General features: G+C 41.0%; 1 protein-coding gene across 2 annotated transcripts in view; it reads right to left on the minus strand.

Moving 5' to 3' along the window:
• The window catches only part of rtn3 (reticulon 3), a 71,029-nt gene that overhangs the window by 37,410 nt on the left and 14,201 nt on the right, over positions 1-19,418 (minus strand). Inside the window, exons 3-5 of one of the 2 annotated variants that reach the window (XM_046064850.1) lie at positions 15,477-18,170; positions 7,813-8,020; positions 5,671-5,809 (exon numbers count right to left, since the gene is read on the minus strand). In XM_046064850.1, coding sequence (XP_045920806.1) covers positions 5,671-5,809; positions 7,813-8,020; positions 15,477-18,170 — 3,041 coding nt within the window. The remainder of the gene's footprint in view (positions 1-5,670; positions 5,810-7,812; positions 8,021-15,476; positions 18,171-19,418) is intronic. The other variant, XM_046064849.1, reaches the window with a different exon arrangement.

A 19,418-nucleotide genomic window follows, 5' to 3' on the forward strand; every position in this document is an offset into this window, starting at 1 on the left:
GTCATCCAAAAAGCTTTTTATGCACAAACTCTGAAAAATCTGACTTGGTGTTCCTGCCCTAATTCCTGTGTACAACAATGTATGGGTATGTGTTTACATGGCAGTCTCACCTTGATACACATACCTTTTTGCTTCCTTTCAGGCTCATTTCTAACTACGCCACCAGCTATCTCCAGACAGCAATGCTTAATAATTCCTATTTCACCACTATTTGGCCTTGACAGGCAGGGATCGGGACCCTGCAGCTCAACACAGCTGAGTCTCTGCCTCTGTAGTACATAACATGTCACCCTCCCTGTTGGTTATTCAGCTCGCCGCCGTTTGTCAAGTCCTCTGTGTTCACCTAGCACTAGCTAGCTACACTTGTTTTTAGCTTGTTGGCCAGTAGCATGTATGCTAAATAAATGTTGTTTTCTGGATGTAGGTAGCTTTAAACCCACAGAGAGCTCACTATAGGTGTATTATGACTCTCTGGGTCGGGGACTTGCGGTGGGCTCTATAAGCCACTAACAACTACCAAGAACTACCATAAACTACCTTTATGCAAACAGAGTCCATAAACTACCTTTATGCAAACAGAGTCCATAAACTACCTTTATGCAAACAGAGTGCTCATGTGTTTCTTTGTATCTATGGCTGGAAGTAAGAAGTACAGATGAGAGTGTGGATTTACTCCTACATGTTAATGTGTGAAGTATGTCAAAGGCCATGCTACGAGGAACAGAGGGACATCCTTCCACAGTTAGCAGTACTGAAGCTAGATATACAGACTTCTGTCCCCAGCTAGACATTGAGAATAATACTGCAAGACAAGCAAAACCTTTCCAATGGGGATATGTGAAAGAAATACATACACCTTTACAGCGAATGGATTCTAGGTAACTGCCGAATAACTATTGGGTGCCATTTCCATTTACTCTTGTGGACTATTTGTATGTTTACTAGATTAATTACTGTTGTACTTCCTATTGATAAACATATTTCGGTACACTGTGTCTCCCTCTATCTTGTTAGAGACTTTGTGAGTAGTTTCGCCAACTATAGACCTACATCTAACCTTCCCCTTTCTTCCCTCTAAGATCCTTGAGAAAGGCATCGCCAATCAGTTGTGTGACTTTCTACATAACACATCATAGCCCATAGACTATCCTGGTGAAAATTACAAATGATTTTCTACTTGCATCAGACAAAACACCTTGAGCATGTAAAAACCTGGATGCCCTGCATTTGTCGGATGTTAATCTTATTGTGCCTGGCCCCAAACACCTCCAATATGTAGTTACTCTGAATTATCTTTAATCACGACATTTGCTTTATCTACCATGTCAGGCACATCCTGTCTCAGAATAATGCAGAAAAATAGTCCATGCACTTACATGTTACTTCCAGGCTGGTTTATTGCAATTCCTTATTATCAGGCTGCCCGAATAAGTTCCTTAAGACTCTCCAGCTCATCTAGAATGCTGCGGCACGTGTACTGACAAGAACTACATTTACATTTACTCATTTGGCAGATGCTTTTATCCAAAGCGACTTACATTTGAGGAACAACATACAAGCATCAATAGACATTAAATACAGATCTACAACTGACAATATATATTAGTAAGAGCAGCAATAAGTACTAGTAAGAGCTCATAGTACATATCACATCAATGGGGTAAATACCTAGGGAAGGAAGTAAGAGTTAACAATAAGTGCAATCAAAACAAAACAGTGCAATCATCCATCCATCCATCGTCAACCGCGTATCCTGCGTACAGGGTCGAGGGGGGCTGGTGCCAATCCCAGCTGACATCAGGCGAAAGGTGGGCTACAACATGACAGGTCGCCAGTAAAAGTGCAATCAATACAAGATAATTGTATTATCTAGGAAGAGAGATAGAATGTCATGTACCCTAACCCCAACTAAAAAGAATCTATGTTGACTTTTTTTTCAAAATGTAGGTATTTGATGCCCTGGGAACGAGAATGGGCTGTTATATCACATAGAGCTCATGGTACATTATTATGCGCTCCCAGAATTATTTTTATTGATATTTCTATTATTACCACTACCATTGCGCTACTATGCCCCCCAAACCAACCAGTGGAGGCAGTTGGCCGCCCTCTCTGTATCTATTACAAAGAGTACAGTCTAGACCGATTGTATGTGAAAACCAAAAACAAAATTTCTGTTATGAATTGTTGTTATAAAAAAAATTGCATAGTTAATTACTTCTTTCTATTAAAATACTGTAAATCAAATAATGTTGACATAAACGTACATTTACATTACATTTTCAAGTTTCACCTCCAGTATTGTCTTGTCTTAGATGATGGGTGGCTGGTATTATTCAAAGAGTGGGCTTTTTACAGCAGTGTGTTGAGAATCGTCCTCGACAGTCTGACGCCACCGGGGAGCTTGTGGAGAACACACTTGCTGTTGATGTGTCCTACCCTGGAGCAAGTAATGTCCTTCATGCAACCACAAGACATCCACACCAGCAGAGAGAGAGCAAGAGATTTACTGTAACATGGACAGATGTGCTAAGGACTCATTCACATGTTGGTGCCTGCAGTGTGCAAGTTAGTGACACCGTGTTAAAGGCAGGAAACTGGGAAATCAGGGGACACAGAGGGAGAGAGGATGTATGTGATGGAAAATACAGATACAAAAACACAAATGTGGACTGGAAGATCAGAGATGGAATGATGAGAAAGAGGGATGAAAGGGAGCTGAGCAGCAGAAAATACAACCACCATGGAGGCAGGGCCAACAGATAAAGGAGAGACAGGCAGTGGAGTCTTGGGAGCGAGGAAGAATAGATGCTGAAGAGTTTGGAGAGAAATGGAGAAAAAAGGATGACAGGAAGTAGTGCAGTTGCAGTAAGGAGCTGAGGAAAGACAGGAGTGAAAGTAACTCTGGAGTTACAGAGGTGTACTCTGTATACAGTAGAGGACAAAAACACTGCAATATGTTTAACGCAAATTACATACTCACCCCTTCCAGCTAAAATGAAATCTTGGGTAGCAAACCAGAAATGATGTTGATAAGATTGGTTAGAGTAAATCTAACCCATAAAGTTGATGGGCATAAAACCAAAACAATGAGCTGAAAGATGTAAAAATGCTCTATAGAGTTGACAGAGATGTAAGGTCAAGACATTAGACTTAATATAAAAATATTGATAAGTGCAGCTGTAAGGTCGTCTTCTTCTGTCAGTTCTCGGGTTGCTTTCATGCTAGTGCTGGCTGTCCTGCATGGTGCTTGGTTGATATATTTGCTCAACATATTTGTTCAACAAATTGACATTTTTGCATTTCACAGCTAATTATTGGAATAAAGATATACAATAACATTAGGTTTATGGTACACCAGGTAGAATGTTTGAGAGTTGTGTCACTGTTCATCCAGATAGGTTCCTCAAAAGAGGAAACATTTATCCTTCTCACACCTCCTGGTGGATGAAGAAGCCTGAGAACACCCAGTCAGTAGTGAAAGCAGCATATTAGCAGAGGAGCATCAGCAGTTTCAGTGTCTGCTAGGGATTTTGCTACTCCATACCTTTATGGTATCGACTGAAATAGCTCAGTATTGCGTAGAATCGAAACGTCTCCAGTCAAACAAGTACTTCAATCTATACTTTTTGTAACCAGATCGCGACAAATAATGACTATTTGTATGGTTTTGCTTGCAGCCAAAACACGCAAGCAACACACCGAAAGAAAGAGAAGAGCACGCCTTTTTTGTCCTTATGTGCCTGCACCGTAAGTTGTATAAAAAAAGGCCTGCACATGCCGAGTCCATGTGTGATTTTAACAGCTGCTCACCTCACCTCTCAGGCATGTTTGTCATTGTTTAATGCCACAAGCTTGGCTTTCAGTTGGTTTCATCTTCTGGATTTAACACTTCTCTGTAAATTTTTATTTGTTATTCACTGATTGATCAGCGATCAGCTGATTTTACTCACGGGGCCTCAGGCTGCAGCTGCGGCTGCTTCAGGTGTAGCTGGTTTGATCGGCTGGACTTGCAGCCTCTCTTTTCCTCTGTGAGTCTTTTAAAGTCTCTGTCACTTTAAACAGACTCCTTACTCGTTTTATACATGTGAAGTTTTTTGGACTAGGTTTGCGACTCACCACTCACATGGAAAAAGCACTTGCGGAGATCTTTCAATTCAGTTTATTGATTGAAAGTTAACAAAATAATTTTCCGTTGTTTACTTTCAACACAATCAAAAAAATTTATTAAATTTGTTTCGCCCAGCTTATTTAGTCACTAAACTATTTCACTCCTCTCACATTCAAATCAAATGGGGAAAACAAAAAAATCTTTCCCCATATAATACTACTGTGAGGATGACCTAATTAGGAGGAGGAGCGATCTGATACAATTTCCCAAAACTTTTATGTATCAGTTACTTGAAACAAGAAAAAAATACAATGGATAACCTTGCTTGTCCATAACAACAACAATAAAAATAACAATAGGCTACCAATCAACTACTATGGCTTCAACAGGTGGAATTTTATGCAAGGTATCAAATGAAGAACTCTACTGTCTGTGAAGATTCTCACAACATCCCTGTGTTTTTTAAACCCAAGAACACACTAAGACAGATGCTGGTCCACCCCAAAGACCGCACACCCAAACACAAGAAAAGCAATCTAGTGTATGCGGTCCAATGCAGTGAGGGATGCACAGACCTGTATATTGGGGAGACTAAACAACCACTACACAAACGCATGGCTCAACACAGAAGGGCCAACTCCTCAGGTCAAGACTCTGCAGTCTACTTACATCTGAAGGACAGAGGACACTCGTTTGAGGACCACCAGGTGCACATTTTAGACAGAGAAGATGGATGGTTTGAAAGAGGTGTCAAGGAAGCATCTACACCAGGGTTGAGAAGCCGTCATTGAACAGGGGAGGCCTACGCCAAACGGACAAACAGCACCACCACCTATCCCGCACTTACAATGCTATCCTTTAATCACTTTGAAGGAAACTTAACAAGATTTACCTCTTGGCATCAGGTGAAGATGCCAACGATGGTTGTTCAGACTTGGCCACGGGTGGTTCCAACGGCTCCGTATTTGTATCGCGCCTTTCTAGTCTTTGAGTCTAACGACCGTCATTACAACAGCCAGGAACACTAATGAACCAGCGGTATCCATGATCTTGGCAAATGACCCTACAGAGGTTAAATAGCTGAGTTTTCCCTACTAGTCATTTCAGAACTGAAGAAGTCTCTTGGATGAGGGACGAAACTTCTAGTATCTTCACCCAAGTCCAGTTTTCCTTGACTTTAACCTTCTTTGGATATGTCCATCAAGTTTTCTAATGACTAGACAATCATAAAAAATTATTTAGTTCTAATGTTACGCGTCCTTTTTTAAATTGTGAAAACACAATACAAATAACTTACCTTCGCTAAATAATTATCATCCAACAATACAGTCATAACGGCTGGGCTGTATTTTAACAATACTAATCAGATTCTGACTAATTTGACTGATACCCTCTAGTGACGAGTTACTACTGTAGCAATCAGAGTTATAAAAAGGCTGTACCCAGGAGGAGACTCTTTATGGGACAGAGTGGGAACACATTCCCATTATAAGCAGACTAAATGATTTGAAGTCAGGATGACAGTGGACAGTGAGTGACTGAAGGCTGGAGCTGCTCACCTTCAGGGAGTCCACGAGGTCCTCGACCAGGAAGAGGCGGCTCATCTGCTTTAGGGCACGGTTGATGTAGGTCAGACTGGAGTCCACGTGCTTGCGGAAAGTCTCTGGGGGGATGCTGACATCCTTATCTATCAGCGCTCTGCAGATGGGGAGGCACAAAATGAGGTTTAGTGTCCGGGCAGAGTGTGCTGCAGGAAAAGATACATAACCAGCCTGCGGTGAAAAGCTTTAAGGAGGCTTTCATTTGTTTCTTAGTGGTTTAAAGGGTCCAGTGTGTAATATTTAGGAGCATCTATCGACAGAAATTCAATATAATATCCATTGGTGTATAAAGACCTTACATAATAAACAGTTGTGTTTTTATTACCTTAGGATAAGCCATTTCTATCTACAAGCACCGCGGGTCCTCTTACATGGACGTCACTATGTTGCGTCGCCATTTTCTGCAGTAGCCCAAACGGACAAACGGCGCTACAGAGTGCGTTTCGTAACTACGATGAACACGTAAGAAGAAGAGGTAGTAGTGGTGTGGTTTTTCAGAAGTAAGAGGAGAAGTGAAATTTGGACAAATGGAGAACCACACACATTATTTAGTACAAGATCCGACAGAGCGTGTAGCTTCTCACTACGCGCTTGCAAAGAGGAGGGAGCGGTGGCTGAGCCATTGGGGGCAATTCGTAACCCTCACCACTACATGCCACAAAAACTTATACACTGAACTTTTAAAAAGGCCACTTAAGAATCTTCATAACAAGTGGCAAAAACTGACCATAATAATCTATGTGATGTTTATGGGGTTGTTGATAAAGACCAATTTTCTCCTTCTCTGAATTCTTTGGTTTAGAGTCTTAGTGAGCTATGAGGAGTTTTTAGTGTGGTGCCTTTGAAGAGGAGCTGTGTTCTGGGCTCTGGCTCCACTATAAAAGTTGTTGTAGTATAAATAAAAGCAGAAGATGCAGAGGTTACATCAGGCAATGCCATACCTGACCTCTAACATTCTGAAACTAAGTAGTCTTTACAGCTACGTGTACTATAATGGTTTAAAACATGTGGCAGTAACATGGCTCGGTGTGCTGCAGTGAGTTATATCACAATCAATAATTTGATATTAAATATTTTCGTTGGTGAATGTTTTGTTCTGGAGTGCTGCAGCACATGCAAACCATCTGAATGTGTGTCCCGTACCATTTAGCAACCTAGCTAGCATTCCAAGTATTATTGTTACTTCAGCTGTTTCAGGTCTTCATATTCAGAAGGAACACTGGGCTTCCAAAATGTTTTAATCAAGTTTAATCATTTTGTTTTTCTATTGCAAAAAAGAAGAAGCACTCAAAACATGGACCAATGTGTTACAAAATCAGCCTTTAAACTTCAAAGAAATAATGATTTGACATTTATCCTGATAATTATCGATATATGGAATGATATGAAATTTGAAATTCTTTTTTGTGATAACATATTTGGCCGTATCGCCCAGTCCTACTTCTACTTTGCTGTGCACATTGATCAAATGTGGTTATCACCACTTATTTTTGCTAAATCTCAAGAAATGCTACTTCTACTAAGTGCAATACATTTTTGATGACTCTAAATGTTCATAAAATATACACTGCGAATCATTTTTCACCATTGATGAACCCACAAAGAAGAGAATGTCATTTTAAAACAGTACTTGGAGTTGCATGCAATTCTCTGCACATCACTGGAAAACGTAGCAAACTGGTGCAAAATGTTTTGAGATTGAACTTGCCCCGGCTTTGCATCAAGTACTGCCCCCTACTTTACCTCTGATTGGCTAATTGTAAGCTCACCCTAACCTTAACCAACCTAACAGACGGAGGCAATGAGTACTAGCTAATCAGAGGTGGAGTTCACCAACAGATATCAGTACATGACAGAGGTTTGTTTTTTTTCCCTGAGGCTTCAAGAATATCGGGAGCCACATAGACAGAACTGACAATCCTGTCAACTTAAAGGAGTTCTTTGTTTGCTTTGGTCAATACTCGGTTTCACAATCAAAGTCCTGAGAGAATACTTTGCCAATTCATCACACATAAACCTTATCAAACCCAGATCAATCAAATCTCCCAAACAACAAGTAAGAAAAGGTCAAAGGTAAAGAAGCATTGAATTTGGTGTTACTTGAAGGGGTGTCCATCGCTAGACTTCTGCACGGCCTGGACGACAGACTTGTAGATGCGGAAGGTGATGGTGACACAGAGCAGGGCCAGCAGCAGGTAGGAAACCACGCTGATGACGCTGAAGGCCGCCAGCGACAGCAGCAGCAGCAGGGACAGACCAAATACCAAGCCCGACTTCTTGGGGTCTCGCCAGTGGACCAGATCCTTAACTGCAGAGAAGTGGAGAGAAAGTGTCAGACTGATGCTGGCTGGCTCTCAACTGGCCTACAATAAAATACACTGATATTAAGTTGCAATATGATGGTTTGTCCTAAAGTTTAGTCTAAATTAAATTCAGTTTTAGAGGATTTTTTATCATGTCAGATATTTTAAATAGAGCCCAACCGAAATGGGAATTTTAAGTCCGATGCAGATTTCGATATGAGGATTTTAAAATCCAATATGCCGATATATCGGACGATATTCTATCTTTCCGATATTCTATCTTTCCGATATTCTTTGGTATGAATGTTTTCAGGAGAGAGGAAGAGAAAAGGGCTGTTTTTATTATTATTTAAGTCATGTAATTGAAGTGACAAATGACCAACTCACCGGGAACACAGAGTGAGTAAAATCCAAAATTAAATAATAGCCAGCACAAACAATTAAAAGCCTTGTTGCTAGTAAATACTGCGTAAAAAACACTGGTGTGATTGGAATTACCTATCAAAACAACTTTAGGCAACACTACATAAACTTTTATTGTTATGCAGATGATACTCAATTATATCTGTAATTACATTAATTATATTAATCAAGCCAGATGAAACTAATCAGTTAGCGAAACTTTAAGTGTGCCTTATTCCACCTACATATAATTGCAAAAATCAGGAACATCCTATTATCATTACTATTGCTATCATTATTAGTACTATTATTCACTTTCACTGATATCTGTACTATTACACACACGTCTCCCCTCCCCCTTTTTTAAATTAAATGAAACCTGAAGAAGGGATTGTGCCCTTAGACTGCTGGAAGGCTTTTAATGAGAAACATATGTGCAGAAGCTGCACATGACTCTATTGTTGTCTATTGTATGGTGGAATTACCATAGCACTGAATTTATTAAAACTAGTAAACATGGAGTCAGCTTTGAATTTATATTTACAGCTAATTTAAATGGGAGAAGTTCAGAAAATAGGAAGGTTTCTCACTAAATTGAATAACTAAAGTTATCAAAACAGGTGAAATTAGACAAAGTCAGTTCTCTACCATAAATGTTCCAAATGAAGCCCTGGTTCTTTCTGCAGCTGAGGTAAATTAAGGCTGTGAATCCTGTGTGAGCATTTACAGGTATTTTAAGTACCAGTACAAATTATGTGCATACATTTATTCATTTAGCTGACGCTTTTATCCAAAGCAACTTACAATTTCTATTTATGTCAGAGGTTGCACGCCTCTGGAGCAACTAGGGGTTAAGTGTCTTCCTCACTGACACATTGGTGTCTCACAGTGGATCGAACCCGGGTCTGTCACACCCAAGGCATGTGCGTTATCCACTGCTCCATCACCACTGCAAGTGGTTGCTTTGATGGAAAAATATTGTATTTGTCTTCTAAAATTTGAACAAAAACCCAGCCAGACCCAGACAAAAGGCGCGCGCATGCACACACACACACCTGCAACTCTGGCCCAATAAAACATGATCATGTGCCATAAATCTCCTTTGGCACCTGCAGCCAAGAATAACTGAGGGAGGCACATTGCTGTAGATGTCTGTTTCATGTTTGTATGCATGTCCTTTGAGGAGTTGTGCATGCAGAAATGATAGCCTCTATACAAGGTCCGTTACGTAAGTCTGGAATGGGTTGGCACTCACAAGCTGCCACTCCTTCCCTCTGCGTGGGGAAAAAGGGGGTATTTAAAAAGCCTTGTGTAAGTGGTGGAGAAACCATGTGGGCTGATGCCTCAGGGATGGTTCAGGCCTCAGCGCTCCAGCTAGTTTAAAGGGAACATTATATTAGGACCTACACACACACACACGAAAACAAATGTACAGCACTGATGGCCATAGTCAGAAATGTATAAAACAAAAGGCCTACATTTTATTTTAATGTGTTATTCCTAAAACTATTATTATTTTTTTTAAATCACTTTTGGCGTACAAAATTAAAAAGACCTGTGTTGTTTTTTCGAAATAGCTATTTACATTTTGCAAAGAGCCCCCTTATCAGCCCTACTTTAACTTAAGTCTTTGGTCACATGCAATGTAGAGGGAATTTTAATTCCTTCAGATGTTTTCACGTTCCTGTGAGCTGGAATTTTAAAGGAGGGAGCAAGCTGAAGTTAGTACTGTGTCAGAGGTGTCTCATGTGCTGTAAATGTGGGTGAACTGATCATTAGAAACACCTTTTCAATACAGTAGGGTTGTAACAGGGTGGCTGGGGCGCCGCCGGCAAGTAAAAGTACTTCTTATACGATGCATCGATGAAATAATCTGTAGAAGCTTCGATTAGCTGCAGCCCTACAATAAAGTGCAGTCCAATACAACACCACAACTAAATACAGCCTCAAAACTGACCATATAGTAGAATAGAGTTGAATGAACACCCATACAAACTGTCAACAAAAACACATAGCGCATGCATCGTAAGTTGCATAAATACAGGATTTGTTGCAAGATTGCTGTATAGCATTAAATTTCAGTTATAACACGCAGGCTCCTAGGGTGACAACGTGCAATCTAGTAACCCTGACAACTGCACCTTAAGTGAATCGTTATTATTCAAGCTCTGTGAACAGACATGCAGGTTCATACACACTCACGCTCAAAGATGTCACACACACACACACCTTGTTGCAGAACCGCTAAAATTGTAATGTAATTTATTGCACTATATTTATTATTATCACATGGCTTGTCTGACTCCATTTGCTGTTAAATGTTCATTCAGCAGTTACTGTTTATTAGTGCTCAGTATGCCAGGAGCTGAACCTGTTTACAAGAATTTGTGGGGCTCACACAGAAACAGAGAGAGCTCTATTGTTCCCGATTCCGTCTGTTCAGCCTACAATGAGACTGTGTGAAAACCTCATAACTCAAATACAATACAATTTTCATCCATCAACTCACTGGGTTGACAACATTCAGGGACAAATGGATTCAAATATCCCTTTCCAAAACTGATTTGAAAACATTAAACGGCATGTTGGTGAAGCTGGAAACAAAGCTGACTTCCATGGAGATATTAAGTTTTAATCTGACAACAACAATGAAGGGGGTTTCCTTAGCCTGCACTGCAAGGGTGTGTGCGTCCTCCCAGCATGCTTTGCTGCCGGTACCCACAGGGAGGCAGCCCGAGCTTGATGGCCCTCGTTCATTATCTCTCTCTCTCTCCATAGCTTGCTCTACTCTGCCAAGGTCCCAGTGGCTGCTGAGGCGCAGTGGCCTGCTTTCACTGTGCTGCTCTTATAACTACACAAGTAATAACAGGCTCGACTAACACACAAAACAAGACCAGGATGTAATCGCCCCAGAAAGAGAGGACGTGAGCCGAGATAAGAGCTAACTAACCCAGCTTGGACCTCAGACAGCGAGTGAGAGATCGGCCCACTTTGATTATGAACTCTTGATAGTATTTATCAATAATGTTAGCGAGCAAGCAAGCTAAGGTTAGCCATCTGCAAGCCAATCTACCAACCACAACAGCCCCGTGAGTCTGGATGAATTAGATGTTAATAATAATAATAACTTTATTCAGGACTCAGAATGGAAGGTCCATAGCACACAGAAAAAACAAGACAAAAACAACAACAACAACAACAATAAATATACAGTACATAGATAAAAATTTTAATTTAATTAATTTTTATTTTAATTAATAAAAAAAGTCTATATCTTTCACTTGTAATATACAAACAGGAGCGCCAATGTCTCCACAGTCTAGATGTATACCTGACCGAGCTAAAATCATTGTGGGCTAAAGCTTGTATAATACTATTTTAAGAGACAGACATTCTAAATTTGTATCGAAAAATAAGATTTCTTACAGGTAGGCACCCCAACATTAACAAACATTTGACTAGCACTACACCATCTTGGTTGTTTTAAGAGCAGTCTCATGCCATTATTATATGCTACATTCAGCCTCTGCATGTTCTTTTTGCTGTAAGACCGCCACAAGTGGCCAGTATATAGCGGTGTGCAGAATGCTTTGAATAAGGCTACCTTAGCATAAGCAGAACACATGCCAAATTTACGTGCAAACACATTTTTTTGCCGCTATCAAAGCACCATAATCTGGCCGCGAGCCAGATATTATTGTTGGCGGGCTGTTTTGGCGAGAGTCCATAATCACAGTGAGAATCAATGTGTTTCACTTGTCAATGTTTGTATAAACTTTATCTAATGTGTTTATAATGGACTGTGGTGCAGAAACAGTGGCTTACATTTTCCATTCGTCCGTCAGTGGCCAAGTCACAATAACATTTACTGAATAATTAAGCAAATATAATTTCTTAATAAATATACCTAAAGAAACCTCATTTCTTGACTGGCCTCTCTGCTGTCTCAGAAGAGACACCTTTTGTGCTGTGTGAGCCACTGTAGCTATCCTACGCTCTATGAAAGGTTAGAAGGCAGTGGTAGACTGGACAGATGATTGGAAAACCCTCGCCACTAGATGCCACTAAATCTTTCACACTGAACCTTTAATGTATTGGTGTAATTTTAGTATAATAAAATATTATTTTTATATTGTTAGTATAATCCTAATAATTTCATATAGTAGTAAACTATAGAGCTTACCACTAGTATAATATTAATTTCAATCGGACAAAAAAGCAGTTTCATTTTTGTGGGTCCTTTTCACTCATTAAATCCTTGTGCAAGAAAACGGTCTACATTGTGGGTAGCAGTGTTGGGCAGTAATGCAGTAATGTCGTCCGTTGTAAACTTTGTGCGACCAGCAAAAAGCTTTTAACTGTGAACAATTCTACATCTAATTTACTTTTAAAAGATTCTTGCTGCTGTCATGAATATCATATTACTTAAAAAGTCGGGAGACACTATTTTGTTTGGAGGAGGGTGGTGGTGGTGTTAAAGTAATATAGTAAGTTATGAGTAACGTAACTAGTTACATTTATCACCCAGTAATAAGTAAAGTAATATTATTACTTTTCTAAGGAGTAATAAGTAACTAGTAACTTATTACAATTTCTGAGCAACTTGCCCACCACTGGTGAGTAGTCTCTAAAGTGTTAATGCTAAGTAGCCAGTCTGTCTGTCTGCTGGGCAGGACATGCACAGTGGGTTTATCAGAAGCTCATATTAGACTGAGCCCATAAATAAATGTAGAAAATCTCTTTTGGCAAACACAGTGTGGATTTCACTGACAGATGGCCTTGATAGAAGTGAAAATTGGGGTCCTTAAAAAAACCCTTGTATGGCAATGCAGCAAAAGTCAAGCATATTCAGCATGGTGACAGGCACACCAATTAAAACAAACTCACCTAGCCAAATACACCCCGCCTAATGACCTACTGAGTTGTGGAGCAGCACTGCAGAGAAGCACTAAAATAGCACAAGCTCATGGCTAGAGGGGGAGGATTCAACAATATAGGCTCCCCTACAGAACACAAGACAGCTTCCTCTTCAACACTAAGTCATTAATATCTGAAGACGTCCTTTGGATGAGGGACGAAACGTCTTCCAGTATCTTCAACCAAGTCCAGTTGCCCTTGACTTTAACCTTCGTTGGATAACTATGACCTGGATGACTGAGAATCTTCACAGTTGTCATTAATATCACAATTACAGTATGTGCTCTGCTAACAAGCATCAGAGAACAATGAACATAACCACTTTAAAATGAAGCTAAACTGACATTTCCTTGATGCCTCTTTTTTGCACACTTTCCCTTAGTTTCTGGTTGCTGGAGCAGCAGCACTGTTCTCTGGTGTGCCAACTCTAGGTTAAAATATTCAACACATGTAGACGTACCATTGAATGTGTTAGGATTACTGTCTGCATACCAGCTTTCCAGCATGTGTGTGGAATAGAGATTGTGTTTGCAGAGAAGGGGGTGGGGAGGGTGGGGGTCGGGTACAGCAGAACTGGCTGCTATAACTCCTGAAAAATAACACCTTCCAGTACTTTGCCCTTGCTCTGGTCAACTATTCAATCACATCAATTAATTAATACACAAGAATCATCACAGTAAGCTTTGATACGTGGAAACAGGCTGGTTTATAGCAGCTCTCATATTCGAGACCTAGCAAACTAATTTAGCAAGATGTCATCTTTCCTGAAACCAGAAGATGACATCAAAATAATTTGCACCTCGGTGGCCTTCAGATATGCAATTCATTTAGTGCTGTTTTTTGTACCATGCTTCATTGTCGTGTCACGGTTTTCACCAAGTGTGCTGTGGAAAGTTGCATCAAGGCAGAAACCCGACACTGGGGATTGACTGTACCCCGTGACTTCCAAGGTTCTTGCAAGCCAACACTTGGGCACCATATTTAAAATCCGCCCTCTCCGTCAATGGACCACTGCCCAGATTTAAAGGACAGAGGGCAGGAGGAGGCTGTCAAAAGCTCAAATGACCAGCCTTAGTGACCATATAGCACATTACACTGTGGTTTGGCTCCTATAATCTCTGACAACTGCAGTCTCTACAGATTAAGCATACAGTCAAATAAGCCCCTATGACTTTTAAGACAAAGACTTGTATATTGTAGTTCTATAGATGCATTATGTAACCAACTACTTGACACAATCTCCTCAAACATGCTGGGCAATATAATACCTATTGTTATTATCATCATCATCATCTCTTAGAAATGCAATTTACTATTACGTGTAAGCCCACATGAAGAAGTGTGTCTTCCCCAGGGGAGCTGTATCTGGGTATTCATTATTGCATCAGACATTTAGACATTCTAACCCAATGACACGATGCCGGCTTGAAGCTCTCTTGTAGGGCTGCACGATTTGGAGAAAAAGTCATATTGCGATTATTGTAGAAAATATCGCGATATAATGGAACAAATAGTGCCATGCGTCTGCTTGCTCGTTATTAAGGAAAATGCACAAAATATTGACAGTTCTAAACTTGAACAAACTTAAACGAGCATAAGAAGAAATTGGTTTTTTTGTTAACAGTCCAAAAATACTTGTTTTGCCACATTGTAAAACAGCTTTGTAAAACACTCATCACAGAAAACTCTACAGTGACTGGTGTACTGTGGCTTGTGGCATGTGGGACTTTTTGAACCAGGGACAGATACACGATACACCAGCAGCACCAAAACAATCCACAGCACACATTAGGTAAACAACATTACTGAACAACATTAAGAACAATAACTAACGGGAGCGTGTTGCTCTGAGGAGGAGGCGGCTAGAAGTAGCACATACTGGCTTTAAGTAGGCCTTTATACTCTTAGTCCTTGCTGACAGGTGACAAGAAATCACTAGTATTTCTGAAAGGGCAGGTTACACTCAACCAAATGGGAGATGCGTTTTCCTTTCCACAATGCCTATATAAAGACAATATGTAAAAACAGAACACTTTTTTGAAAAATGTGCAGGCAATTACAAAGTGCAAGTGAGAAAAGGGGTCCTGTTGAGGTGACTGCATGAAGTTAGCAGGCCTACTGCCCTGAAGGTAGAGGTGTTACCTGATAAGTGGGTTAGTATTGCTGTCAAGACATGCTCAGCAAGATGATAGGCTTCGGCCACCCATTCGTCAATGGCTTCTACCTCTTTGGAATACGTGCTGTCAAACACACGACCGCTTTGGGAACATGGAGGATTAGGGACTGAGGTAAAGGAAGACTGCTGTATAGATAGAGCAGTGGAGTTAGCTTTGTCCTGGTCAGGAGAAGCCACCTCCTCCTCTTGACTGCTGCCCAGCTCCTTGAGAGCACTGATAGTAAGCTGTTCTTGTTCAAGATCCATTACCATGGTAGGAGGGGACTGGAAAGGAGGCAAACCAGTTTTGCAGAATTCTTTCTTAGAGGGAACACTTTGGTGCGTGCCGTCAGGTTCTTCATCCTGCCTTGATTTCAGGCACTCTCGCATGAACTCCACAAAGCTATCTGCAGGCTCAGAAACTGGGCTCTCCGGGTCAATGCCTTCTAGGTTGCTTGTTGTATCAGGTGCATGGTGACCTGCTTTAGTGTCTTGCTGGATCTTTGAGCCAATGTTCTGTGCTGGGAGGGAGTTGCCATTTGTTATGTTATCTGAAACAATGTCAGTGGTCATTTTCTTATTGAAGTCTTGCTCAGTGATGCTTAGTGTCTCACTTTGGAAAGAGGAATATGGGTTTGGGGGATATTCTCTTAGAGATGGATCACCAGCTGGCTCGGGAAAGGCATCATCATCAGTCACTAAAGTGAAATCGTCTAGATTTTGACTGATCTCTGTAACATCATTTTGTGCAGTGTTTGCATTTTGTGTTTCAACATGGATTTGAGAAGGATCAGACAGAAACCGCTCCTTAGCATTGTTTAGCGCTTTGTCGTCAATGTCATCCAAGGGAGAGGATGCATCATAATCATAATCAAATGATTCTCTGTCATATATATCGTCTTGCATAAAGCTGGACTTGGAAAGGGAAGCGGTCTCCATCGGAGCCTCTTTTGCAGCAGTGTTGCTCTTTTCATCCACTTTGGATTGGGTGTCAGAAGTTGGTTCCATGAATGTAAGCTCAGTCTTGCAAGGTTTGTCCAAGATATCATGCGCTTCATCTGACCACTCGTCGTCATTGTCTGGGAAGTCCACTTCTTCATTTGTGACTATAAAAGGAGAGGGTTCATCATTTCCTTTGTTGGGAATTGTTTGTGATTGTGCCTGGGAAGAATCAGACTCAGAGGCTTTTGAATCCGTTTGATTGGGTAGGGCCTCAGGATTTGATGCAAACTGATCCTGATGGACTGTTTCAGGAAGAGATGCGAGTATCTTGTGTTTGGGAGAGCATTCGAAATCAGAGTCCACAGGAGAGGATGGAGGAGAGTAGCCTTCCATGAATTCCGTTTCTAAGGGGCGTGTCTTGGGTGATTCATTTTTACGGACATCTGGCTCTGGTTCTGGGGTCTTTGGAACCTCTCTGGCAGGGTCTTTTACAACCTCATAATCCTCATCTTCTTCAGCTTCAAGCTCCATTTCAAGCTCCTCATCACTGTAATTTGGCTCATCAGTCTCAATAACATTAATAGTGGGAACCTGCATTAGCTTCCTCTCCGACTTTGGAGGAGGAATCACCTTTTCCTCACTGGGAAGATTGGGAGCTGCAGAAGCAGGGGTATTGGTATGATCACCTGAAACTGCTGGATCAGAAGATGGAGAAGGAACAGATGTAGGAACAGTGACACCATCTTCAATGACAGTATCATCTGACTCTCCTGAGCTGTCCGCTTCACTTGCCTCTGGGGGTTCCAGATCTCCAGTCCAACTGGCTTTATTGTCATCTGAAACATTTTGTTCATCTCTGCGAACTGGTGGGAAGACAGGCGATGGGGAGCCAAAGCCTGCAGGAGGTGCAGGTGAAGCAGGAAGCACTGAATCGAGATTTGATAGAGTTTGGACACCTGATTTTTCCTGCTGATCCCACATGTAGGCTGTTGGCAAGAAGTTAAGGTCAAACTCAGACTCCTCCTCAACACTTGGCTGCTTCTGTGGTTCACTGAAGTCATCTTTCAGTTTTGGAGCTTCAACAGGAGAATCCATGAAAGCATCAGGGACACTGGCAAAGCCAGCAGGAGCATCAGGTATGACTATGTCAGCCCCCTTTGATGCAACATGGTCTGAAGTCTGGGTGCCTTTAATTAAATCTACAGCATCAAAGTCTGGCACAGGAGGTAAATGAGCCTTCATCCACTCTTCTGTTTCTTCAAATTCATTCACTTGTCTTAAATCCCCAAGTACTTCAAAGGGGGATTCTGGTGACTCCTGATCTGCAGAACCTCTTTTCTGGACAGTTGGCGTAATTTTCTCAGTGGGAGATTTTGGGGTCTCAGTGGGAGATTTTGGGGTCTCAGTGGGAGACTTTGGGGTCTCAGTGGGAGACTTTGGGGTCTCAGTGGGAGACTTTGGGGTCTCAGTGGGAGACTTCTCATGGTGGCGGTCTCTGAAGTGAGAGAAACCTCCATCACTTCTAAAATCATGTTCTTTCTTTTTGGCAGCAAGTGCTTCAAGTGCCTTTATTCGCTCCGAAACAGGAGATGTCTTTATTGGTGAATCCGGCTGTCCATCTGGCGGCCCTGCTTCACTCCCGTAATGACCAGGGGTGAATGAGCCAGGTTGAGAAGGAAAGCGAAGGGATGTCGCTACACCTTCGCAGGGCTTGTCGGAGCCCAGGACCACTCTTTTGTCTGCATCACCATGCATGAAGAACGACAGTGAGGAGGAAAAAGGAGGGGTCATATAAAATCACAGACACTTAACTCACGTGCACTTCTAATATCATTCAGCAAGGCCTTAATGTTGCAGCCCAAGCATTCATGCATAGCATCATGGAAATGTCATGTGTCTTCTCTTTCTGCATGCTGCTCATAACTACTCCAAAAAGTTGCCATCAGGTAGCATTCAGTATGGCAACTTCATCTGAATGATCAAATGAAGCAGCAAAAGAAATAAAATCTAACTAAGACTTATTTTAAATCACTGTGTAGCTATGGTGACTGCATGTCAGCTGCAATTTGGATAGGAATCATATGACTTGCTATACACGTGCAGGTTTGAAAGCATTTTCTTTTTGATAGTGTTTATTTGATTGCTTATTATTTTGTATAATATAGATTTCCTCATTGAAACTGAAGAGTATTTCATTAGTGCATGCTTAAGTCCCTACTATATTTGAAAAAGGTTTTGATTTGGAAACTGTTCTATGTACACAAGTCCAGCTAAAATAAATATGGTAGTAGTGTGTTATTGTGTTTGATGTGTAATTTATAATTTTTCCAAAATCCATGACTGTGAACCACTCTTTCACATAATCTGAGCTTTGACTTAAGCCCCCAATAGTTTTTGGCTGTGTAAGTTATCAAGTGGAATGTTGAGGTTACCTTCAAAATGTTTACTTTTGTAAAAATTTACAGAACACAAAATACACTTAATACACCAATACAAAAATATTTAGCAAAATGTGCAGAGACTGTTCGACTTTGCACTGTTGTCAACCTCATCAAACAGTAGCTCCTCTATAATGACTTGTAACATACAAAACAAATAGCTGCAAAACTAAAAAATAATTGCTGTGTTTGAAATGGGCTAAACTGCTATCTCACAGGACAGCGAGGCATCGAGTGCTGTTCGAAACTGCTCGAACGATCTCTTCCTGTCTCCTGAGGTGCCTTCAAGCTGCCCCAGTAACGGCCAGTTTTGAAGGCAGCATCAATGATGACTTGATGCTGACTATTACCCATAAAGCAGCGCGTCTGCGGCCGCCAGAGCTTTCAAAAACTGGTCAAGATGGCGGAAAAATGAGCCTAATTTGTACACAAATATACGTTTTGTAAGGTTTTTAATAGTTTTCTCGCTTCGATTTTTGAAAATCTAGCGAGAACTAAACACTGAACTATCATATTAGCCCGTGACTAAACAACCAAGTTTGTTCAGTA

This window comes from Micropterus dolomieu, linkage group LG12, assembly GCF_021292245.1.
Source record: "Micropterus dolomieu isolate WLL.071019.BEF.003 ecotype Adirondacks linkage group LG12, ASM2129224v1, whole genome shotgun sequence".
Classification (NCBI taxonomy): domain Eukaryota; kingdom Metazoa; phylum Chordata; class Actinopteri; order Centrarchiformes; family Centrarchidae; genus Micropterus; species Micropterus dolomieu.